General features: G+C 52.4%; 1 protein-coding gene across 2 annotated transcripts in view; it reads left to right on the forward strand.

Annotated features, from left to right (window-relative positions):
- The window catches only part of ENAH (ENAH actin regulator), a 1,361,004-nt gene that overhangs the window by 488,630 nt on the left and 846,153 nt on the right, over positions 1-26,221 (forward strand). For both annotated transcript variants that reach the window (XM_069608703.1, XM_069608701.1), the window contains exon 3: positions 2,833-3,010. In XM_069608703.1, the coding sequence (XP_069464804.1) occupies positions 2,833-3,010 (178 nt within the window). The remainder of the gene's footprint in view (positions 1-2,832; positions 3,011-26,221) is intronic.

The raw sequence follows: 26,221 nt of genomic DNA on the forward strand, positions 1-26,221 counted from the left end.
GTTTTTGATTTGTTGGCCGGAGACTTTGGACACATTTTCATTGATTTGGATTCAGACTTCATAATTTCCTGTTTGTTTTGGACATGCTGCATTTCATCTTTTTTTGATATGTTTTTTTCATGTTTTCATTGGATTTCATTATTTTTCTGTACAATACATTTTGTTTTATTACTTTGATGTGTGGTATCCTCTCATTGGTTTCATGCATGTTACGGTGTAAGTTTTCACAATCACCAGCACCCATTGTGGGTTTGTGACAGAAATGTGTTGATGTACATTCTTGCCATTTGGGTTGTATCATGTAATGGGCATTTCAATGTGGGGTGGATGGGGATACTTGGTTGGGTCTTTGCACAGGGGTGGCATGCAGTGGGATTTGGGAGGCCATGAGGCACATGATTGTAGATCATGACGACGTGTTGGGGCGGGGGGGGCAAAGGGGGGACATGAGTCCGGGCCTGTGCCTCACTGCTGGGTGGGTGGGGGTCCTGGGGGACATGAGTCGAGGCCTGCTGGCAGGTGCCCGTCACTGCTGGGGGACATGAGTTGGTGATCACTAATACAAGGTGACATGTGGGCTGGCTGGGCCCATGGTGGATGGGCTGCGTGTGGAACATGACCAGGGGTGCAGGGTAGTCCCCTGTGGTGTGGGCTGCCTGCAGGGGCCGTGGAGGGGGTAGAGGGCACACCTAGGAGAACCCACACTGCCAATTCACGTGTGGGGCTCCCCGCGCACCCCACTGGATACACGTACCCTGCTCGCACAGGCCCAATCGCGTGTGAAACTCCCCGTGAACCCCAGTAATACACGTACCCTGCTCGCACAGGTTCAATCGTGTGTGAAATTCCCCCCACAGGCGTGTACATGTATTAGGAGGGGCGCGCAGGGAGTTTTACAGGCGTTTTCGTGGTTGGGGGGCTGTATGCTGGTCCACTGGCCTGTGTGCCATGTACGGGATTTGTGCGCTGTGATTGGCGCACGGGGAGGGATGGGGGCGTAACTGGCGCTGCTGCAGGGTCGCTGCGCCACGGCTGGTAATGGATGTTGAAATCTGTGAATACGCTGTGCGCGGAAATGGATTTTGGCGCACACAGCTGGCGCAGACTGTCGCACGCGCACACTGTGACCAGCCGCATGCGCCACTTTTGCGCTGAATTCTATGAATTGCCCCCATAATAGTTAGGAACATGCAGTTTATTCTCCACATAGCTAATTTTACCCTCCACTGAATTGCCAAATCTCAAATTTGGAACATGTTCAGAGCAGCCTGGAACCCCTTTTAGCTGGTCATTCCAATTCCCAAAGTCGCAGATCGAGGCATTTTATATCACCAAAATGGCCCTGAAATTATCCAAAAAATAAAGCGTACATATATACAGTGTGATTTGTAGTTTCTGAGAAAATAGCAACAATTGTGACTAAGGGGAATCTTAATATGTGCAAATATGACCTTCCCTTACTCTGTGCCAATTGCCAGCCTGTGACCAGGGTTTCTTTTCTTGTATTCTCTGTTTGAAGTTGGTAGCTGCCGGTTGTAAAACCTGGGCATTGCAACACAGATCCCACACTACTCCCTTCCCCATATTCCTGTTATGCACTGGCTAGAACAGTTGGCCTGCTCAGAACAGCCCTCAGACAGTAGGTCTATAGAAACTTGGGTTTTCAACCTCCTTCAGGCCACATTGTATTGCAGTTGTAAACCATTGAAATGCAAGCCAGGCTTTCAGTGAGGGAAGTACTTTGTGAATTTTGCCCAGAGACCCACCATTTGTCCTTGTCTGAAAGGAACTCCCATATTGCATTTTCTAATATCTACATTGATTCTTTGACGTACAGTGTGTTTTCAGGGTTCACTTTTCTTCTCTGCCGGAAGTACAGGGCTTTCTTTCAGTCATTAATAAAATACTTTTATCTGCGTTTCACTTTTCTGCTGAAAAGTGAGTCTGAATTGCCACAGGGCACCACCTTTTGATGGATGGCAGTTTCAGTGAAAATGATGCATTTATTTATCAGCCAGTAATTTGAAGTGCTTTTCCAATCTGCACTTTGATTACATTTTTGTTTTGAGCTTTTTCTGGATTTCCACTGCATAAAGACTGCACTGCATATTCTGCCTCGGACCTACAGGAGCTTTTTCATGGAAAAAGTGAACTTTTTTTTCAAATATTTGCTGGTATTTTGCATGAGAAGCATCATATACTTTACTTTTTGTCAATACACACCATGTCTTTTCCCCGTCATCTTTGTTAGCTGGGTTACCTTTTTCTCATGTTTTGCTTTAAACTGCAAACCCACATGCAAAGCCGTTTTGGTGTCATGTTTAAAAATCCAGTTTTACATATGTAAGGGACCTTCGTGAATTAAAATGTTGATTTTCCTTTTCTAATGACAGGTATGTCTTTTTTTAACATGGCCCTTGCTGGTGTTACTTGCAGAAACCCCAGAGTCTGCCTTAATAGGCCTGTTTTCAGTGTTAAGGTGTTTTTGTAAATGCTGCCAGGTCACTTTTTTTCAGTGCACCCTTTAGTTCTGACGTTTGGGGCCTTTGATTACACCCCACAGTAGCCATTGTTTCCTTTTTTATGCAATATTTGTATAGTTTAAGGTCTAAGCAACAGGTACATCACTTATCTTTAGGGGTGAGTACCCGAATGCATTAATGCTCATTTATGGTAGATTATTTTCATGAGGTGTATTCCCTGCCCAGAGCATGGGCCAAATCAAAAATATTCAGTTAACCCCATGTTTGTCAAGTTAAACATAGGTATGGTCAGATCTGTTAAGCACTCTTTGAATTGCACTGTACTTCATTTCTGAATTATTTTCTCTAGGTGGTGATAAATTGTGCCATTCCTAAGGGATTGAAGTATAATCAAGCTACCCAGACCTTTCACCAGTGGCGTGATGCCAGACAGGTGTACGGCCTCAACTTTGGCAGCAAAGAGGATGCCAATGTCTTCGCAAGTGCCATGATGCATGCCTTAGAAGTTCTAAATTCCCAGGAATCTGGTGAGACTTCGGATTGTTTTTTTGATGTAGTGTGGTTTCTTTTGCCTAATTTTCAGTTTGTTCTGTCATGCCATTTCTAAGAAGCCTGTTGCATGCAGTGCTTGAGGTATTAATAAAAAATGCACTTTCATTTGCTTAATTCAAAAGCTTTCCTTCAACCTACTTTTGGAGGAAGACTGAGGTTTGAGCACTTATACTAAAGTATTCTCTCATCCCCTTGGGCTTCATGTTCCACCCATGGGCATGCAAATTCAAAGTCCCCAAAACATGGGTCTGGAGTTGAAATAGTAAACTATTACCCCCTAGAAATTTTGCGGTTAAGGCCTAACGTATCTCCAGCATTTTACATCCGCTCCTTTCACTTCATGTTATAAACGTTTGAAAGTCAACTTGGGATAGGCACCTGTGGTACAGAGTCCCCTGATGAAATGGACAGCTACATTCATTTCATGCAATTCACTTCAAGTGTTTTATTGAAGTACATGAAACGATGTACATTTAAAAAAAGCTGCAGTTGCAGGTCTACACAAAATATAATTTCTTTGTGGCAGTAATGTTGGATATAGATTCACGAAAAGCTGTGTAGATCGTACTATTTGTGTATTGCATACAAGTCCGGGAAATATAAAGTGCACCTGTGCCCAGTCGAAGCAGTAAAGTTAGTAAAGATAATCTGGATCAGGGTCCAGATCTTTTTTAACCTGTTGACTTGCATACTGTGATTCAAGAGTGGGGACTGCTGTGTCAAAGCTGATCAGGGGCGCTGTTGCGCTCAGCAAAGATGGCCGCCTGATTCCCAGCTCCGTCCCGTGTGGCACTTTCCACCCGCAAATTCTCCTGTTTGCCCCGGCACTGCGTGAAACCGACCCATAATGGGGATTGCTGGCGAGACCGGGAGTCTACCACGCGAATTCCGCCCGCTGGGCCGCTCCTGCTGCGGAGTTACAGCCAGCTATGTGAGGTGCGGGCACCTTCCGGCCCCGCTCTCGGCTCCAGGTGATCCCGCCTGAGTCCTGCGGCCTGCTGTGGGGGGAGGGGCGCTCCACTCGCCCTGCGCGGCTTACACCAGAGGGGGCTGGCCTGCGCCGCGACCTCGTCCTCCTCAGTGGTGCTGAGACCCACACCGGATCCGAGAGCGACCTGCTCCGCTGCCCCGTCCTGGGCGGTGTGCTGACCAAGATCGAGTACACATCGATCCAGCTCCGGGCGGTGAGTGGTCCTGGCCCGACCTCCTCTACGCCCGCCACACTACAGCGGACCCTGCCCTCCTCCTCCTTGTCTTCGGAAGCCCTGTGTGAAGCTTGATTTCCCCCCCCCCCGATACACGGTGGGTCCTGGGGTGCCCCGCGTTCCACACTGGTCCCATGCCCTCGTGGCTGACTGTGAGCGCTGCACGCGGGCCCGGCTGGTCACGGCGACCCCATTCTTTCTCCCCTGGAGACCTCGTCCTCCTCATTGGTGCTGAGACCTACACTGGATCCCAGAGCGACCTGCTCCGCTGCCCCGTCCTGGGCGGTGTGCTGACCAAAGAACGAGTACACATCGATCCGGCTCCGGGTGGTGAGTGGTCCTGGCCCGATCCCCTCTACTCGCGCCACACTGCAGCGGACCCTGCCCTCCTCCTCCTTGATTTCGGAAGCCCTGGGTGAAGCTTGATCCCCCCCCCCGATACACGGTGGGTCCTGGGGTGCCCCGCGTTCCACACTGGACCCCTGCCCTCGTGGCTGACTGCGGGCGCTACACGCGGGCCTGGCTGGTCACGGCGACCCCATTCTTTCTCCCCTGAAAACCGCTGGCGCTGGTGCACCGGCTCGGAGTCGCCCCCCCGGTGAGTCTCTCCCCTGGCCACCAGCTCCATCCTGACCCCAACGGGGGACCCCCTTCGGGACCTTGTGGCCAGTTCCTCCTTAAACCTTCTGGCTGTGGCAGATGGTTTGACTACCTTATAAACTGATACGGAGACAACCTCAACTGTCTCCCACCGAACCATCCGTCTGTTGGGCCTATTGCTACGGTTGTTCCAGGGCTCCGGGCCCATCTACTTGCCCTTGACGACCTCTACCTATTAGACTGAGTGCCGACCGTCTTGCTGCCTCATACAGTGGTGTACCCCTGCACTACCCCAGTACATCAACACCCAAGACTCCGGCTCCTTCTGCCTCTCCTGCTGGTCATTGCTTCTTGGGCCCTGACCCCCTATAGAAGTTCTGGGGGCCGTATGCTGTTCACTGGCTCCTACATGGAATAGCTGGTTGGGGAAGCCCCCCAAAGGAGACGCCGTATCCTGTCCTAGAGCTCGGCTCGGCCTCTGCTCATACGCCGCCTGCATCGATCCTAGTGCCTCCCCTTGGGGCCCTATCCACTCCCCTGCTTGGTCTTCTGGACTTAAGTTCATCCCCCCCACCGGCAACATGTCGACACAAACCGGCAAGAAGCAATCCTCTATCAATATGTTCACAAAGCCCCAGGGAGGCCCCGGGACGGAGTCATCTTCACAGGAACCTTCCCCTTCATTGGCGCTGGAACCATCCGACTCCCAGAAAATGATGGAGTTCATCCGTGAGGGGTTCACCACAATCCATAGTAAGCTGGATGACCTGAACGGCACGATATCCTCTATTAAGGCACATATGGAGAGAACTGATGGTCGTGTTGCCGAGATTGAGACACGGGTGAGCACCGCCGAGGACGGCCTAGGTACCCTCCGCGCGGAGGTCTCCACGCTATCCGCCCGCGTTTCTGAGGTGGAGAAGAAGAACGAGGACCTTGAGTCTCGCTCGAGGCGCAACAACCTCCGCATTGTCGGGGTGCCAGAGGATGGTGTACAAGAACCCATGGAGGAGTACGTGGAAGGCATGCTGCTCCAACTTCTGGACTCCCCGAAACTCTCCCGCAGTTTGCGATCGAGAGGGCCCACCTTGCACTCACGGCGAAACCCAAACCTGGAGCACCTCCACGCCCGATTATAGCCAGGGTCTTAAATTTTAGCGACCGTGAAGCCCTCCTTAGGGCGGCGAGGGTCAAGGGGGACCTTCTCTTAGGCACAGCCAGGATCCACCTTTATCCGGATTTTTCGGTGGCGGTTCAGCGGGAATGCAAGACCTTCCTGGTAATGAAGAGGAGACTATGCGAATTCCAGGTTAAATATGCCATGTTATATCCCGCCAAGCTGCGTATCGAGCATGCAAACCGTGGGTACTTCTTCACGCTGCCTGAGGCCTCCAGGTTCATAGATGAACACTTCCCCGGCTGAAAATGTACTTGTAACAAGCACCGTCAGGGTCTTCCCCCTTTATTGCATCGGACCACGCGATGAGTCTTTGGCTTGACACAGCATAGTATAATTGTTGGATGGATACCGTTGTATCCTGCCTCAGAACTTATCTGGACTTATGACATTCTGGCATTACCTGATGTGGCTCCCATGGGGCGACCTGGCTGCGCCTGCAACAAATGTTATTGTCTCTGCTGTTTCTCACTGTTGTTGTTGTTCCCTGACTCACTGACATGCCACAGTATGGTCAGGCTGTTGGGCGGTCGTTGGCGCGATCTGGTCCCCCATTGATGTGCTCCAGGTACTCGCTACATGCACCCTTTGCTCTCTTGATTGCCCGGGAGGCCCGTTGCAGCCCCTTGGGTCCCAGTGTTCTCTGTCTTTTCGAACTGCACTACTTGTAATGCTATTTATCCACCTCCATTGTATTGATTGAGATATTGACGTTCCTGGCGATCACCTCTCATTGGGAGACCCAACTGGACGCCCATAGCCCACCAGACGATTGTGCACCGCTGTGGCCCTTCCGGGCAGCTGCGATGTACACCCGACAGTCTCCTGTTGGGCTGTCTGATCTCGCCCTGGGCTCCCCCGCTCGCTTCTGGGCTCTCCTTGGCTCAGTCTCCCCTTCCAGGTGCTCCTATGTGACTAGGGCACTCTGTTTCTGTGGCTGAGCCCATACATCATCTCGGTCCAGTTGATCGGGAATTTACTTCTTACAATCCCGTTATATTGGTTCATTATCTGTTGACCATGCCCGCCCCTCCCCCCCATGGAACTTCCCCTGGGTGGGAATGGATATTATTGTCGGGCATTATGTTTATCCTAAAATTGCCTCATGGATCGGAGCATCGCTGCCAGGCCAGTTCGCAGGCCCCCCAGGGGTCGATGCCATTGTTTTGGTTTTGGTTATTTGGCTACGGGGTGTTCATCCCTCTGTTTGGGGGAGGGATGTGGGAGGGCGAGGAGGGAATGGGGTTGTACGTTAAAAAAAGCTTGGTATTCGCAGAGAAGGTAGAGTTCAAAACACCATGGTCCCGACTGCGTCACAGATCTAACCGCACCGGGCATCGGCCATGGGGGGCACATTTCCATCCACCCGTATTCCTCTATGGCTACCCCTGGAGTGTTGAGTGAGGAAACTTTGACATTTATGAGCTGGAATGTACGGGGGCTGGGTAATTACAAGAAAATGAGGCTAGTACAGCTTCAGGCCGAGCGACACGGGACTAAAATCCTGTTTCTCCAGGAGACACATGCATGCACAGAGTTTTGTGAAAAATGTGCTAAAACATGGGGTCCCCAAAGGTACTTTACCACCTACTCTACCCAGAGCAGCTGGGTTATGACCCTTATCCACAGGAGCCTTAGATTCAACCCTATTGCTACGGTAATTAATCCCCTTGGCAGATACGTGCTACTCCATGGTACCCTACAGAATAGGGAAGTTATCCTGCTAAATATCAACGGTCCCAACATTGACGATCCCGAATTTTACACACACCTTATAACTCTCTTAGATGGCTTCCCGCTGATACCGATTCTCTGGGAGGTGATTTTAACACGATATTCGACGTGGATCTTGACAGATCTGGTGCCAGACCCCGTCAACTCTCCAGAGCTGCATATACTACACTTTCCTCCCTTCCCCGCTTGGCCCTGATCGACGCATGGAGGCTCCTCTACCCCGACTCCCGCTCTTATTCCTTTTATTCCTCGGTTCACGATTCCTTTTCCCGGATTGACAGATGGTTGATGTCTGATGTTCTGATAAGGAGCGTATCTGGTATGGCAATCCTCCCCAGGACCCTCTCTGATCACTCCCCAGTGACTGTCACCCTATGTTGGGGCCCAGACCGGGACCGAACCAGACACTGGAAGATGAAACCACTTTCTCTCCTCGATCCAGTCTTTAGCTCGGAGATGGAGTCGGCGATCGAGGAGTTCTTTGAGATCAACACCAACTCTGTGTCTTCACAGGCCACTCTCTGGTAATCCTTTAAGGTCTACATCAGAGGCATTGCCCTTTCCAAGGAAAACGGTATCCTCAAAACTATTCGTAGGGAAATCGCCGAGAGTGAGGCCACATTATCTGCACTAGAGGCCCAGTATACTCTGGACCAAACCCCTGAAATTCTTGCGTTAATTGGCACGGAATTGGACACCTTTCGTACGCTCGCGGACCGCGAGCTGAGGTTTCTTGATAACCCTGGGCGGGCGAGGAGGTATGGTGAGGGTGAACGCCCTAGCCGTCTCCTAGCTAGACTTCTCCGCCGTGAGTTTGGTTCCCCACCCATTCCTGGAGTTGAGAGACCTGACTGATCCCTGGCCACCTCGCCTGGTGATGTCAATGCCGAATTCCTCTCCTATCAATCCCTATATGCACACTCCGACAACGCCACTACGGCAGAAATAGATGCTTATCTTGATAAACTTCCCCTTTCTGTCCTTTCTCCTGATACCATCGGATCCCTCGAGAATCCATTCACCCCTGAGGAGTTCTCGGAGGCTATAGACTCCCTCTCTTCAGGCAAATCCCCAGGATCGGACGGTATACCTGTCGAGTTTTATAAGCATTTCAAATCACTCCTACTCCCTCGTCTGGCTGCTCTTTGGGAGGAATCGGTGGAGGTAGGCCAGTTCCCCCCCCCCCCCCCCCTCACTCCGCGAAGCCACCATAACAGTCCTACTAAAACCCAATAAACGCCCCACTCAATGCGGCTCTTACCGCCCACTCTCATTGATCAATTGTGACATCAAGATTTATGCAAAATTACTCGCTCTACGACTTATCCCCTTCATCCCACATATCATCCACCCAGACCAGGCGGGGTTCATTCCGGGCCGCTCCACCTCCTTGAATTTGAGACGCCTTTTCAACATTATAAGTAGAGTGAGCCCAGGTGTACACGCGGTGGCCGCAACACTTGATATGCAAAAAGCTTTTGATTCGGTCTCGTGGAGGTATCTCTGGCGGGTACTCGACAAATGCAAATTTGGCCCCAGCTTTGTCTCCTGGGTCAGGCTACTTTACTCCAACCCCGTTGCCAGAGTCCGCACTGAGGACCATTGTTCCCCCCTCTTCCATATAGCTAGGGGCACTAGACAGGGTTGTCCCTTTTCGCCCTTAATCTTCGCTGTGGCAATGGAGCCGTTTGCGGACATGCTTCGCCAAAACCATGCACATAGGGGTCTACGTACTGCCGGTTCCTCAGATATAGTCTCTCTGTATGCTGATCTCCTCTATATTCGCTCCCCCGAAATTAACCTGGCCCCAATACTAGAGGATATTGCTCTCTTTGGATGTATTTCTGGTCTCACGGTGAACTGCTCTAAATCGACCCTCTTTCCGCTCACTCCCAGCACACTCCCCCCTCCCGATACCTTGGGATTCGCATGGGCCCAATCTAAATGTACTTATTTGGGCGTAGTGGTGTCTCGTCACACTGAACGGGTCTTGGAAGAGAATTATCAGGCATACCTTACAAACCTTATGATAAAAATACAGGGCTGGAACAAACTTCCGATTTCACTGGCGGGTAGGATGGGGGTACTGAAGATGGTGGTGCTTCCCCATCTCTTGTATAGATTTGCTAATGTTCCGCAGTGGCCGGGAGCTGACTTCTTTCAGGCATTGACACGCACCCTTAACACCTTCCTCTGGCACTCTGGTGCAGTCCGCCTTAAGCTCAAGACCCTTTCCGCCCCGATGGAGGCTGGCGGCTTTGGGGCACCGGACTTCCTCAAGTACTGGCTGGCAGCACAACTCCAGCACACTGTGCACTGGTTCAATATATCGGACCCCCCCCTCCCCATGTCAGACTAGAAAGGCTATCAGCCAGTGACCGTGACATTCGATCTCTGGTGATCACACCCATGCCAATGGTATCGGACTCACTGGATCCAGGGGCATGCACATCCTTGGCCTTATCCAAATATTGGGCACCGTCCATCCCTTCCACAGTAACTGCCCAATCTGAAATTTTCTTCGGAGGTCCCACGAGTCCCTCCCTCTGTGGTTCGTACATGGCCCGAGGCGGGTTATGAATTGCTGCGTGACATATTCGAACAGGGTAATTTCATAGAATGGCCTGACCTCCCGGCGCCCCTTAGACGGAGACCCTCCGTTTGGCTTCAATATTCATCCCTCCGTAGAGTACTCAAACACAAGTACATGTGTTTCCCAGCACTGCCACCTGATCAAACTGTCCTCACCTTTCCCTATGAGGGGAAAAATTGCCAGACTATACACTTTGCTTCAATCCAGATCACCCCCCACATTCTCCAAACTAAAGCACTCCTGGGAGACAGATCTCGGCCTCGAAATGTCCGATGAGCGTTGGACCCATATGTGTGCACGTATCCAGGGGGTCTCCTTCAACTCCCGATTCAAATTAATTCAATTCAAGGTGCTCCACAGGTACCACTACACCCCTACCAGGCTACATCGCATCTCGAGTGACTCCTCCCCTAGGTGCCCTAGATGTGGCTATGAAGATGCTGATTATATCCACATGATCTGGTCTTGTCCCCGACTCACTCAATTCTGGACCTCAGTGTGTTCCATTATGTCGTCCATCCTTGAATGCCACATCCCCCCATCCCCAATGAAATGCCTATTTCACGATTTCCCCGAGCTCCACCGTGACTCCAGGAAACTGGCTGGCCTCTGTATGCTTCTAGCTGTGCGTACAATTCTACTTTGCTGGCTTCGGCCTATCATCCCTACTCACGCACAGTGGCTCAGGGCAGTTACGTGGGCCTCCGACACCGAAGAGTCCTGGGCGATACAACAGCCCGCCCGCTCCAGACCTAGAGATATTTGGTTGAAGTTCCGCTCATTTATGTCCCCCACTGACACCGACTCAGATCCCACATCCCCAGCTCTTTCTCCTGGCTCATCCTTAGTTGGTCCTTGATTTATTTTCCACCTGCCTTCGCTCCGACCTTCTGTGTCCCCCATGTGCATATGATGATTCCTTTTCCCTTATGTATTTCGATTATATGTACTACATGAATCTGTCGATTGCACTGTTTTGATTCCATATGCTTTATTGTTACTCACCTGTATCTGTGTTGCCGAGCTGAATAAATAAACGTTTTTTTTTAAAAAAAAGCTGATGGATAAAATAAAAGGGTTAATTGGCTGTTGCTGCATTTTACATATTTTGAGAAAATGTTGTAATAAGACATTGCAGGATATGAGCAGTATACGTGTATATGGCTTTGAAGCCTAAAACAATAAGCCAAAGCAATGTAATCTCTCAACCTAGCAAGCAATCCAGATCCATGACAGCATTTTTAATAAGCTCTCAGATGCCTGACATCTCCCCCCCACCCCACGCACCCCCAGCCCTCCACCCCTCCCCCCAATGTAAAGAAAAATACAATTCGACAGGATAAACAGGGTGTGTGGTCTGTGCAGTGAGACTAGTATGAGAAGTGGTGATTATGTATGGTGTTAATCAATATCCGGAGTTGATGGAAATTTAGGTGGCCAAATTGTGTTCGCGTTTTTTTTTTCTTTTTTATTCCCCCCTGAGCCTTCTCATGAGTGATGGAAGGAGACCTATCCTGAGTGGAGCAGTTCTGCAAGTTCGACTAAATATCGATCAATGGTTAACCAGAAAGGAGGGAAGATGGTTTTGGAGCAATAAAGGAAAAGGGTCAAAAGGGCTAACGGATATAGGTATAAATGGAATTACAGTGCTAGGCCTGACTAGGTCCCAGTTCACCCCTTGAAATAGATACAGTAACAGAATTACATTGTAACAATTACTTTCTATGGCAGAGTGAACTGAAGTGATTTTATTATACTCCAATATATAACAAATCCCAGCGACCTTCTAAAATGAGTTGTCATTGTAAAAATTCTGGGGATCTCTGGCAGGGCTAACCAGACAAAAATAACCTGGTTCATATAGGCACAGTTTGTCACTGAAGGTTTCTAAAGGTTCTCCTATGGAAATCAGTGATGCACATCTCAAGGGTCTTCTGTGCTTTTAGGGAAAAGTCATGCAAGTTGCCAAAGGGACCTTCCCCTATGTCCATTCCCCTCCCTCCCGCCCTGGCCACAATAGAGCTAGTTGCAGAGTGCACAAAACCTACCCCAGACAATAAGGTTCAACAGTTGGATTGTGCTTCAAAACCTCCAAACACTCTTGTACCCAGGTGACCCCTGTGAACAAACTACAGAATTCGACCCCTGGGCCTGATGAACGGGTACTTACAGTGCTGGTTGCTCTCAACTAGGCCAGGGAATAGACGATGAGTTTGGCTGCCTGGTTAGTAGTAGTTTGAGGCTCAGAGTGATGGCACTAACCCATGACCCAGTAAAGATCCAGGTGAAGGCCCACCAGAGACCTGGACATATGACCCAAGGCAGAAGAGACTGCAGCACCAAAGACTGTGGCGGGTACACTGAACCTAGCATGGGTAACTGGTCCACCCAGGTGAGACATGATTACAGCTGGAAAGCAAGGACATGGTCCCATGGCAGAGACTACTTGCAATAGCCCAGATGTCCCTTCGCAGAACTTGGGTGTTGCAGCTGCAAGACACTGCCCATGCCGGGAAGATCAGCAAGGACTCACTCCCTTAAGCACTTGTGCCGAAGAATGTTCCAAGTGGTCTAGCAACAGGCGAGGAAACGTCTAGATAGGACAGCTATGCCAGCTAGGAGGATGGTAAGAGACAATGTAACTTCTCTGGATGAGTTTCTACCAGCAAGTAAGGAGCAGGATGCAAGGAAAAATGGAGGCAGGCCACCCTGCATGGATATGGCCGGATCTTCCACAGCAGCTCATCTTGAAATATTATTCAGAGAAGAATCAAACTGATCGGAGGAATGCACAGGGTTTCCCCACTGATAACACATTGACTTGGGCTGGCCTATACAAGCCCACCATTAGCACTTGTGGCAGCAAGTACAGGTTGAACAATGAAACATGCAGACACTGACAATGGGAATAGGATTGGGGAAGCCTGGATGACTTTAAACCTGTCTACAAAACTTGGGACCAAAATGGGATGTTTATAAAATTTCCCTACTGTAGCAGACGTTGGCTAATGACGGCAATACAACAGGAAAAGGGTTGCAGGAGTCATTAGAAGTACCTCTGGCCATGAAAGAAAAGTTTTTTAAAAACATGGAAGCAAAGAGATGGTATAACTCTTACTCCTACGTCCCGTCCCCTTTCCTCCATACTTATGGGACATTCCTCTGTCCTGTGGGACGGGACCGGAGCACTTTGTAAAAAGTATCACATTTTTGAAAAATGTGTCCTTCCTCTCTTTACGCGGGATACCACGCATGCCGTAACCCCTCCCTTCTTAGCTCCGCCCAGCGCATCGCCCATCAGTCCTTTTCTCCGCACGATCGGGACTGGACGCACTTGCATCTTCGGAAGATTTTTTTTCTATCCAGTGTCGTCCTCTCCTGCTCCGGTTTAGCGGTCGCGAGTCCGTCTATGCCGTTTCAGTTAGATTTTCCTACTTGTTCTTCTTGTCAGCGACGCTTCGCTAGGGTGGACCCCCATCCTCTTTGTTTAGAGTGCTTGGGTCCGGACCACCGGTGGGACTCGTGCTTTTACTGTAACTCCCTTTCGGTCTGGGTGCTTAACGTCGTCTGGAGCGGTGGGAGGAGGTGTGCCAACGTGCTCCCCCATTGCATTTTCTTTCATCGAAGAAAAGAAGAAACGACCAGTGAGTTCTTTACTTTTTAGAGCACCCCGGCCTGGGGACTACTTCCCGGTGTCTTCCCGGTCCGGGTGGAGCATCAAAAGCTCTATTACCGGGGTTTGCCCTGAGGTGCCTTCTAGGCCTAAAAAGTGTACCAGAGTTTTCTCCGAGGGTCTGCGTAAGGGGCCTATTGACACCGGATTACTATCCGAGGCCCCTCTTATGGTGGCTATTTGTGAGCCCACCTCCACTGTGGCGGTGGATACCGGAGATTGCTTCGAGGTCTCCCTGGCTGGAGCTGCCCGTAAAAACACTGGGGTACGCCCTAAGGCCTCAGTTGAGGCTGTTAGTACCGAACAAAAGTTTGAGGCCCGTGGTGAAAGGGCTTTAGATTCCGGACTTGGGTCCGAGGCCCCTTGTTTGGTGGCTAGGATGACCAATAGTTCTGAGAGGCCTGGTAAGGTTTTGTCTGTGAGGTGTTCCTCATCGCTCCCGTTCAAGCGCTAACACCAGACCTGTTGAGGGGGTACGGAGTGAGGTCTTGGACCGTAAGTCCTCAGTTACCGGCAGTACCGAGGCCCTTCCGTTGAAGGATTCTCTGACTGTTAGCATGTCTCAAAAACATTATAGGCCTCGCAGCACCGGTTCGGCCGAGGTTCCTTGTATGAAGGCTAAAATGAAGACCCCTGACCCACCTGTGGAGTGTCTGCTGTCTCACTTTTACATGTGTCGCAGGTGCTGACAAAATGGCGGCCGCTCCCGCCAAGACTACGGCTGCAATTTTGGATACCTCCCTTATAACTAAGCCATCGGCCCTAGGTGTGGGGAGTGGGTTTTCAGGTGAACATCGTTTTCCTTGTGCACATCCTTTTCGTCCAGTTTATGACTGGAACCCTCGGATGCCCCTTTCCGCACAGTGTCTCGCTTCTTGCTTCTTGATTTATGTGGACTGCAGTGGAGAAGGGCCCTCTTGGCACCCCTCTCCCTTGCGTCCCTGGAATTACTCCGCTCATGAGAGGACTCCGCCGATGATTTAGATGTGACTGGAGGAGGATGTCTTTTTAGGCAAGTTTCATAGACTAATGCATTCCGACTCCATGAAGGAGTATTTTCGAGGCTTGTTTAGGGAGATATGCCCACCTGCTCCGGCGGTCATTGCTGCAGCACCTTTGGTTCCGCCGGCGCTGCCTTTACCGGCTGGACATCCCCCGACTCTTCCTCCCTTGCCTCCGTTGTCCCCTTGGGACAAGTCTACAGTGGTGCCTGATGCAACTCAGCCTGAACCGGATCTGCTGGACAACGCACAAGAGGAACAGGACCGCGATGACCAGCCCCGCTCTGTCAAAGCCTTTCACGACCGGGTGCTGAACATGTTTATTGGATGTTCCAGTACCTGAGGCACCCGCTCCGCAGGAGGGAGTGCTTTTGGGTGCGTTCACCTTATCTCTTTCGGAGCGTACTGGCTTGTTCTTGCAGAAGGACATTTTGGCCGAGGTCCGTAAAGTTTGGGGCAAACCACACTCTGGACTTTTTGTCAACAAGAAGATTGACGCGCGTTATAGGCTCCATTCTTCGGAAGAGGTGGATTTAGCGTCGTGTCTGCCCCCCTCCTTCACAGTAGTGGCTGCGGCCACTTTGCAATCCAGACCTGCTGCATAGTCTTCTGCAATGGCTACACAGGTTCTGGCTAAAGAGGACAAGCTTCTTGACTCTTTGGGAAGGAGGATTTTCGCTAATTCAGCTCTGCAGTTACTTCAAGCGAACACAGAACTGGTGTTAGCGGGGGCGAATATGAAAATGTGGAAAGGTCTGTCGGCATTTGAGGAATTTATTCCAGCCAAAAAGCTAGAGGATTTCAGAGTGGGTTTGTCAGATGCTAGGGTCTTGGTGCAGGACATGCTGGAGGCCGCGGCGCATCATGTCGACACCTCAGCCCGCAGCCTCATGCTTGGCGTGGACACCTCGTCAGGCTTGGCTGCACGCCACCAAGTTCTCGAAGGAGGTGCAGGATATGGTTTTGGACCTGCCCTTTGATGGCAAGGAGCTTTTTCATTCCTCAACGGACGTTGAACTGACCAAAACGAAGGATAGCACTCAGACCGCCAAGTCTTTGTCGGTCCTGGTGAAACCGCCTTTCAGGGCACAGAGAACGTCCTCGCAGCCTCGGCCTTCCTCTGGTTTCAGGTGTTTTCTGGACCGAAGGTCCTGCAGGGTTGATACCCCAGCGGGAAATTCCCGCCAAAGGCAGCAACAGAGCCGGTTTTTCTCCCGTTCCTCAGCCTCCTCTTCAGGTTCAGGTGGCGGCACCGAGAAAGCAGCTAAATTAAGTTTCTCTGCGCTTGCACGAGACCCCGGTGGGAGGATGCATTGCGTCTCATTGGGAGGCGTGGCAGACCATCACCGAGGACCGGTGGGTCTTGTCAGTCGCTCGGGCAGGCTTCCGCTTGCCCCTTCCCGCCTACCCCACCCATCAATCCTCCCTTTAAGCAGTTGGGGTCGCCCTCCCTCAGAGCCGAGATTCAGAAATTGCTGGATCTCAGGGCGGTGGAACCCGTTCCCCGAGGGGAGGATTTCTATTCCCGGCTGTTTACGGTGCCCAAATCCAACCAGACTGGCCTGCACACCATCCTAGACCTTTCCCAGTTCAATCTCTCTCTACGCCAAGAGAAATTCAAGATGATCACGCCTTGTCAGATAGTCCTTTTTGCATAAGAGCGATTGGCTCAGCGTGGTGGACCTGCGGGATGCGTATATGCATATCCTGATCTGGAATCCACATCGGAGATACCTACGGTTTTCTGTGGGGGAGGAGCACTTTCAGTTCCGAGTTCTCCCTTTTTGCCTCAGCTCGGCAATGCTTGTTTTTACGAAGATGTCGGTTATCGCAGCTTATCTTCGGCTTCAGGGTATGTACATGTATCTGTATTTGGACGATTGGCTGCTACGCAGTCCTTGTCCTTTGAAAGCCTTGAGCAACCTTCAGTCTCCTCCAGCTCCTGTTCCACCTTGGGCTGTCGGTGAACTGGAAGAAAGCCTCCATGACGGTCTCTCAGGACCTGATTTTCCTGGGTTTTCGTTGGAACACGATCGACTGCAGTGAATACCTGACCGGGGACAGAATGGCTGATCTGGTGGCCACGTGTCGGGTCTTTACGCAGTCGGGGAGCATGTCGGTCTGGTGGTTCCAGAGGCTTCTGGGCCTCATTGCCTTGTGTGTTTTGGCTCTTCTTGCTCTGCTCAAGATGAGGCGGACGCAGGTGGCTCTTAAGAGTTCTTGGCGTCAAGCTGTGGATCTGGACTCCAAAATAATATCGATTCCAGCTTTCATTAGAGTGGACCCTTTGTGGTGGTCGTCTCTCTGCAATCTGTCGGTGGGTGTGGCTTTTCAGGATCCTGCTCCACTGGTGAGTCACAACGGACTCTTCCCTTCTGGGGTGGGGTGCGACATTGGACCTTCAAGTTTCCGATCTCTGGTCGCCCCCAGACAAGCTCCTTCATATAAATAACCCGGAGCTTCTTACGATCTTCCTGCCGTTCAGGCCGGTCATTATCAACCAAGTGGTCCGTGTACGCACGGACAATGTGGTGTCCATGTTTTAAATCAACAAGCAGTGGGGTACCAAGACCCCTCTTCTTGTGGATCTTGCCATTCAGATTTGGGAATGTGCGGTGCAGCATGGCATCTGGCTGGTGTCTGACACATCCCGGGCCAGCTGAATGTTACTACGGATGCCCTCAGCCGACGGACGATGCTCAGCTACGAGTGGGAGTTGAAAGTGGAGGTCCTCTTACAAATCTTCCAGTGTTGGGGCACTCCAGAAGTGGACCTCATCGCAATGTCAGCCAACAGGAAACTTATTCTGTATGCCTCTAGAAACAGTCTGGGAGCCTCCTCTCTGGAGGATGCTCTCGAGATTCCCTGGCACAATGAGGGCCCATGCTTTTCCGCCTCTGCCTCTGATTCATTGGACAATTTGCAAACTGAGGAACACAGTGAACTGTTCTCTTCTGCTCATAACTCCGTGGTGGCCGGCCAGGTTCTGGTTTTCAGAGCTTCAGCATCTGTCGGTGTGTGCACCGTTTAGGCTTCCGTTGGTTTCCGACCTGCTTCACCAGAGAGATCGGCAGCTATCGCACCCCTCCCCACAATCGTTCAGCTTGGCGGCATGGTGTCTGAGTTCAGATCTTTAGAACATCTCAACCTGTCTGCTGATAAGGTTTCAAGGGGGTTAGGAGTATAGTGTCAGGACAGCCTTTCCCCTGCGCACCTTCTATTGGTGGTTGTAGTTTTGCCTGCATCCTGTGACATGGTTTCTGGAAACCAACTCATGGGTTCCCGGGTGATTTGATAATTGGTGGGGTGACAAACCATTGTTAAGTGTGTGCGCTGGCTGGATTGAGGGTCCAATATTTGTCATTCTCCAGCATGGGGTCTGGCATGGATTCACATGCTCATGAATATTCCCCGTCAGGCTGGGAATCCTCGGTAAAGAAAAAACCAGTATCAGTTTCGTTTCTGATCTGTCTTTCGTAGTAATAACCAATCACTGGTCTCTGCGTCATACTGACCACAGCCAATGACTGCCCACTACCTAAGCACCGCCTCTGGCAGCCATCTTCAGATTTTTACCGCACGTTCATGTGTTGGGATCCCCGTGCTATTGCTCTCGAGCGTTAGTGCTATTTTTTCACGTTTTTTCTCAAAAAACTTCGTTTTTTCAGTCAAAAGAGCCTCAAGCTCCACCGACTCTCCATCCGATCAACGGGGACCCGTGTCGGATTCGTCTGCGCCCCTCAAGGGTGAAGATTTCGTCGAGCTACGCTTTTGGAGGACTCCAGAAGTTTCTCAGGCCCGGACATGGCCCAGGAGAAGGGAAAGCTGTTCAGGATCTGCCCTGGATTCCAGCTGCAGAACGTCTTTAAGGAGGACGAACACTCCTTTTGTCTCTACTGCTTACATGAGGACAAGACGCACGTGGAGAAGGACTGCGTTTTGCGGCAACATGTCGGAGCGGACCATGAAGGACCGCCATCAACGTCTCGCCAACTGGCTGGAAGGGAAGAGCCCTTCAGGCGAGAAGAAGAGGAAGAAATCCGAGCGGTCTTCTAAGACCTTTGAGGACGCCCCGGCGACGGGGGTCCAACACAAGGCCAAGCACCGCGAGTCCGCTGGCACCGGGAGCGCCGAACGGTCAGGCTCTACGGGCGCCAGGCAGGGCGCACCCTCCCCGGCACCTTCAGCCACGAGCCAACGCTCTGGGTCGGGTAAGAGGAAGGGCGAGCACCCGGCGAAGCTCCTGGAGAGGCCCCGGTCGAGCTCGAAGGCCCCATCGGAGGGGGAGCGAGGCAGTGTCCCCCCCTCAAGGATAAGGCGGTGAGCGCACCTAAGGTGGTGAAGGCCTTAATCCATCCGGCCAAGCCCTCCATCGATACTGTCGCGGCGGCCCTGGCTCAGCCTGTGGAGGCTACACCAGTGGTGGCGACCTCGGGGCTCAGAGTCTCCCTGCCACCTCGGAGGGAGTCCTCTTTTGTGCCCATCGATAGGACCCCCGTGAAACCCCCGGCGGGGAAGAAAAAGGGGGGGCAGGGCGTCGTCGTAGATTCGGCCTCAACCTCAGAGGAAGAGCGGATTGAGGTCTTAAGCCACGGCCTTGGCGTGGAAGAAGACCGGCCCGTCGGGATGGATCCCGACGCAGGTGACGACATCGTCGAGGGTGCCGACGGGGCCCCTGATCGCCCGTCGGATTCCCCTCTGCCAGTGCCGCAAGACAACTCGGCGGCCATTTTGTTGGCTATACAGTCCTTATGTTCAGAGATAAGGACGAGACTACCGTTGCCGACGGAGGAACCTTTCCCGTCGGGGGATCCTGAACCGGGACCTTCTGGTGCTCCCCCTCCCAAGAAAAGAAGGATTCACCCTCCACCTCCTTTTCAGCCGTCGCGCCCCGTCCAGCCCTCCTCCCTGTCCACCCGAGGGGATGATACGGGGACTGACACGGCAGCGACGGGTACAGACGACGAGGTATACGACGAGGATCTACCGTCGTCACCTCCCACCAGGGCTTCTCCGCCCGACGAGATTGGATCGTTCCACTCCATGATCGCCAGGGCATCCAAGCTTTTCCAACTCTGCCCTGAGGAGAAGAAAAAGGATTCCTTTATCAACGGCGCGAGGCCAAGAGGAAGACGGTCCTCGCGGTGCCTCTACTGGAGGACATTTGGGATGAGGGCCTCGCCCTCCTCAAGAACCCTTCCACGACGCCAGCTAGAAGAGACCGGTACGAGAAGAAGTACCGGGTCCCGGACGCGGCCCCCCTGTGCCTCCGGGCGCAGCCTACCCCGGACTCCGTCGTCTCCGCGGCGGCCAGGAAGAAAGCGGGGGGGGGGGGGTGCAGCCTCTACATCGACTTCCATGGACGCCATGGGACGCAGGGTCATCTCGTCTGCAGCGACGGCGATTAAAGCGGCCAACGCCTTGGCTATCATGGCCCGCTACGACAGGGAGCTATGGTACAAACTGGCTCCCCTGCTGGACTTCCTACCGGACGACAAGAGGGCGGATGCCCTGGAGATCCTACAGGAAGGCGAGGTGGCGTCGGACCACACCATCACTATTGCGACGGACATCGCCGACACTGGGTTTCGCCAGTTGGGCAACGGCGTTTGCCTTAGGCGGCGTGGATGGCTCAAGGCTACGGACTTCCGTCAAGACATACAGACCAGAGTCCTGGACATGCCGTTCGATGGGAAGAACCTGTTTGGGAAAACAGTGGACGATTCCCTTCAGGCCATTAAAGCGGACACTGAGACGGCCCGGGCCCTTGGGGTTCTGCAGCAACGACGGACGCCCTTTCGGAGCAGCAGAGGCAAGGGCGCCTCCAAAGGTTCCGGCGGCGGTTTCTCCACCTACCGTCAAGCGGCCCGCTCGTCGTCTCAGGAGGCCTACAGAGGACGAGGTAAGTCTGGCGGACCCCGCCGTCGTCGCCAAGGAGGTCAAGGCGGCAAAGCCTCGTCGAAACAGGATTGAACCGGCCGTGGGGTCGGGCCCCCACCGAAGCACCCCGGTGGGAGGCCGGCTGGCGAGCTTCGTCAGCGTGTGGGAGTCCATCTCCACCGACCGTTGGGTGCTGGACGCCTTAGCCCGGGGCCACGCGCTCGAGTTTCAAAGAAGGTGCCCGCGCGTCCCTCCGTGGCCAGGAAAGAGCTTCACGTCCCTCAGCTTCTACTGGAGGTAAAGGCGATGCTCAGGAAGGGCGTCATCAACTCGTCCCAAAGAGGCTTCGGGGCGCCCCATCCTAGACCTGCGACGTCTGAACAAGTTCATCAAGGCGCAGAAGTTCCGGATGGTCACCCTCCAGCACGTTCTGGGGCAGCTGGAGGAAGGAGACTTCCTGTCGTCGTTGGATTTGGAGGATGCCTACTTCCATATTCCCATCCTAAAGGGGCACCGAAAATTCCTCAGGTTTGTGGTCCAAGGGCGTCATTACCAGTTCAAAGCCCTCCCCTTCGGACTACGGTCGGCACCCAGGGTATTCACCAAGTGCCTTGCACTGGTGGCGGCGCAGCTGCGCCGCGAGGGGATCCACGTCTACCCCTACCTGGACGACTGGCTCATCCGAGCCAAGACGAGGGAGCTCGCCGTGGATCACACGGCAAGGACCGTCCAACTTCTCATGGACCTGGGATTCTCCGTGAACTACGCCAAGTCCCACCTGGTACCCGCGCAAAACGCACTGTTTCTGGGAGCGAAGCTCGACACAGTGTCCCTTCTGGCCTCCCCGTCGGAGGAAAGGACCAGGTCCATTCTGGACAAGGTACAGCGGATGTTGGTTTCCGACGCGGCCAAGGTGAGGTCCATCAAGCCCCTCCTCGGAATGATGTCTTCTTGCATCTACCTCATTCCCATGTGCAGGCTCCTGATGCGCCCGTTGCAGGAGTTCTTGGACGCGCGCTGGATCCAAACGACGGGCGGCTTCGAGGAGAGGATCACACTCGACGAGAGTTTCCGCCGAGCGGTCCGGTGGTGGGGCAACCGCGCGCATCTGACGGCGGGCATGGCCTTCCAGACCCCAGACCACCAGGAGACAGTGACCACGGATGCCTCCCTGGAAGGGTGGGGAGCGCACACCGAAAATCTGCACGCGAGAGGCCTTTGGCTCCCGACGGAGAAGTCCCTCCATATCAACGTCCTGGAGCTCCGTGCAGTGTTCTGGGCCCTCAGGTCCTTCCTTCCGTCCCTCAAGGGCAAGGTGGTGAGGATCTTCACCGACAACACCACCACCATGTTTTACATCAGGAAACAGGGCGGAACCAGGTCTCCAGCGCTGTCCAGGGAGGCGCAAGACCTGTGGCATTGGGCCGTCGCCCAAAGGATGTTTCTGGTGCCGTTTCATCTGGCAGGGATAAAAAACACCATCGCCGACTCACTCAGCAGGGAGCTGCGCTCGTGCCACGAGTGGGAACTACAGCAGGATCTAGTGGATCGCCTCTTCTGACGGTGGGGCACACCCCAGATCGACCTGTTCGCGACGGCGACGAACTCCAAGTGCCGGAGGTTCGCCAGCAGGTTTCCCCAGGCGAGGAGCATGGGCGATGCCTTCTCGTTCCCCTGGGAGGGCCTGTTCCTCTACGCGTTCCCTCCTTTGCCACTGCTAATCCGGCTCGTCAACCAGCTCAAGAGGTCGCGGTGCAGGATGATCCTCGTCGCACCTGCGTGGCCGAGGCAGATATGGTTCCCGGACCTTCTGGACTTGTCAGCGTCCCCGCCAATCAAGCTGCCGGTGGACGCGGATCTACTCTCCAGGGAAGGAGGCGCCATCCTCCACCACAACCCGAAATCGCTGAACTTGCAGGCCTGGCTCCTGCGGCGCTAGAGTTTGGGGGATACGACATACCGGCCGACTGCAGAGAGGTTCTTGCAAAGGCCAGGGCGTCCTCGACTCTTAAATGCTACGGACACAAATGGAAGAGGTTCTCTGTCTGGTGCCACGCACAGAAGATTAACCCTCTACGGATTACGGCTCCCCAAGTACTGCCGTACCTGCTGACGCTGGCCACAGCTGGACTGGCACACGCGTCCATCAAGTTTCATCTTGCTGCGATCTCCCGATACACCAGAACCACGGGCCGGACGTCCTTGTGGTCTCATCGTCTGGTGAAAGAGTTCATGAAGGGACTGTTCAGATCGTTCCCGCCGGTGAAGGCGCCGGCCCCGGCGTGGGAGCTCAACGTGGTGCTGACCAAGCTCATGGGACCTCCGTTCGAGCCTCTGCACTCGGCCCCGTTGAAGTTTGTCGTGGAAAACAGCGTTTCTTGTGGCCATCACCTCCGCACGACGGGTGGGAGAGATCCAGGCCCTTTCCTGCAAGGCCCCGTACTTGACTTTTCACGACACGAGGGTAGTGCTCAGGACGCACCCCTCCTTCATGCCCAAGGTACCGTCGGACTTCCATCTCAACGAACCCTTGGTGTTGCCTGTGTTCTTCCCGTCGCCTTCGTCGCCGGCTGAAAGGACTTTGCACTCGCTGGATGTGGCTAGAGCGCTGAAGTTCTACGTGGACCGCACAAAGTGTTTTCAGAAGACGTCACAACTCTTTGTGAATTTTGGACCTGTCAATCAGGGGAAGGCTCTCTCGAAGGCTTCCATTTCCAGATGGCTCTCCGGCTGTATCATGTACTGTCATCGGTTGGCAAACCGACCGAGAGCCCATTCCACCAGAGCGATCGCAGCTACCACGGCATTCCTTTCTGGTGTGCCCCTGCTGGACATATGCAGGGCTGCTACGTGGAGGTCGACGCACACCTTCACGAAATTCTACTGCGTCGATCGGGATTCCAGGGAGGAGTCCAGGGTCGGCCAAGCAGTGCTGCGCAACCTGTTCGCCTGAGGTGAGCCTGGTGAGGAGGTAAGACGCTTAATGTTGAGTTTGATGTAATGCTTAATGTTGAGCCTTTGCCACCTCCCGTGGTTGTGCATGTGTGTACTGCTATGTATTCTTTATTCATGAGCATGTGAATCCATGCCAGACCCCATGCTGGAGAAGGAACAAGTTACTTACCATGCGAACCCTCCCGCCTACCCCTCTGCGGCTCTTCACTTGGTCATACTGCCACTTCACGTGCTTCCAAATCTGAAGATGGCTGCCAGAGGCGGTGCTTAGGTAGAGGGCAGTCATTGGCTGTGGTCAGTATGACGCAGAGACCAGTGATTGGTTATTACTACGAAAGACAGATCAGAAACGAAACTGATACTGGTTTTTTCTTTACCGAGGATTCCCAGCCTGACGACGGGGAATATTCATGAGCATGTGAATCCATGCCAGACCCATGCCAGACCCATGCTGGAGAACAACAGTTACAGGTAAGTAACTTGTTCCTTTTTGCTGATTGTTACAATCTAGTGATAATCCAGTCTTGAATTTTTTTGCATGGTATTTTATTAGTGTTCAGATACAGCATAACCAATGTGGCATTTTGTGCCAGAAGTGGTGAAACAAAAAGCAGACGCGTGTTTTGACCATAGTCTTTATCAAGGCAAAGGCGAAGTGTCAGTAGGCTCGTGGTGGAGCTGGTAGCTGATCAACCCAGGTTAGGGTGCCAGGTGGCGGCTTGTTGGCCTCAGCTGATGCCGGGAGCGGCGTTCATTCCGGGTGGATTCAATCAGGAAGTGAGTGATAGCGGCTGTATTAAGCCGAACACTTGAGTGTTGACTACACACTGAGTAGACATTTCCGATTTTGACAGGTAATCCCTTTCCTTAGCTGCCTGTCATGTCAAATCCCATGTAAAACGAATTTCCATTTTGCTGTGTGTATTTTTCTTTTGCATTTACTTTCTTCCCCAAAACCGATTTGCCTACCTTTTTTTCACGTTGCCCTGGTGTGCTTAGTAGTAGTCTTTAGGCTTCCTTACCGCTTCAAGTGTAGCAACACGAGTTTCCTTTCTAGCACAGGTGTGAGCTGCTGTACGAATAATAAGCAAATCCGATTCTGGCGTTTTGCTCTAAAATCGGGTTTTCTTTTTCTTTTCTGACTTCCCATCTTGGGGTGGTGGGGCTGTATTTCAAATCCGATTTTTATCTTTATCCTTCCTGCCACTGCGTTCCATCCAAAGGGAATTAATTTATTTTTATTTTTAAATGTTTTTATTGGCATTTGTTTAATTACAATCGTTCATTTGTGTTAAGTTTTTTTTATTCATGTTGTACATTTATACCAATAATATAACAGTAACCATTTAATAAACAATTTCCTACACAAGTCGTATGGTGTGCTGCAGTGTTCGCCGGGGCCGGCATCTTAGTGTCCAGGGTTCAGTTCCCCGGCCCGCTTTACTGATGCCTTTTTAGTGGCAATTGTCGGTTGGGTGCGGGTATATAGTTGTTAGAGCATGGGGCAGTTGTGGCTCACTCAGTGTGGCTCATTCAGGGAGATTTATCGTCAGATGGGTGGAACATGTCCCACACCAGTGCTTTCCATGCGACCCATTGATCCGGTTCCGATCTGTTGACCCCTTCCAACCAAATCTTGGTTTCAGCCTCCGTCCACCTTTAATATTCCCTATGCGATTTACCGTTTTGTGGCCCCCCAGCATTTTTCCAGGACATGGCAATAGTTCTTTTGGCTTAAATGCACACCATATCCATGAATCTGAGCACGTGCTTGTGTTTGCTGACTCTAGGGTAAGATCCAAGCAGGCATTCCTTAGGTGACCATTCATACCTTGCTACGCATGCCGCTCTGCAACCTTGTTCTATCCGTGTCCAAAATACTCTCTCGCGCCCACACCCCCAAAACATGTGCATCAGATCAGCTCCTTCACCTTTGCACCATGGGCATCGTGAGCTAGCGCTCTTATTGAATGTGGCTATCCTGTGCGGAGTCATGTATGTGCGATACAGCACATTTAGTTGTATTAGTTTGAAGTGGTGGTTCTGCGACACTGCTTTGGGGTAGCCCATTATCCTCTCCCACTCCTTCTGTTATTTCCATACCCAGGCCTGTCTCCCGTTGTTCTTTCAGCCTTGTGCTCTTGGGGTTGGGTGTGTCTATTAGCATGCTGTACAGTCTGGAGACTGGTCACCAGCCGTCGCTCACATTGTACATCAGGGTGAGTAGTGGTTCTGCTTGCGGAACTTCTGACCTGCCTTTACATCTGTCTTTGGCCACTTTTTGGATTCGCTGGTACCAGAGAAACTGCCCGCTCAGCACCCCCTCCCTTTCTTGCAGTGAGTTAAACTCCCTGAAGGCCCCCTCATC

The sequence above is a fragment of the Ambystoma mexicanum genome, chromosome 4q (genome assembly GCF_040938575.1).
Source record: "Ambystoma mexicanum isolate Mex_15411 chromosome 4q, UKY_AmexF1_1, whole genome shotgun sequence".
Classification (NCBI taxonomy): Eukaryota; Metazoa; Chordata; class Amphibia; order Caudata; family Ambystomatidae; genus Ambystoma; species Ambystoma mexicanum.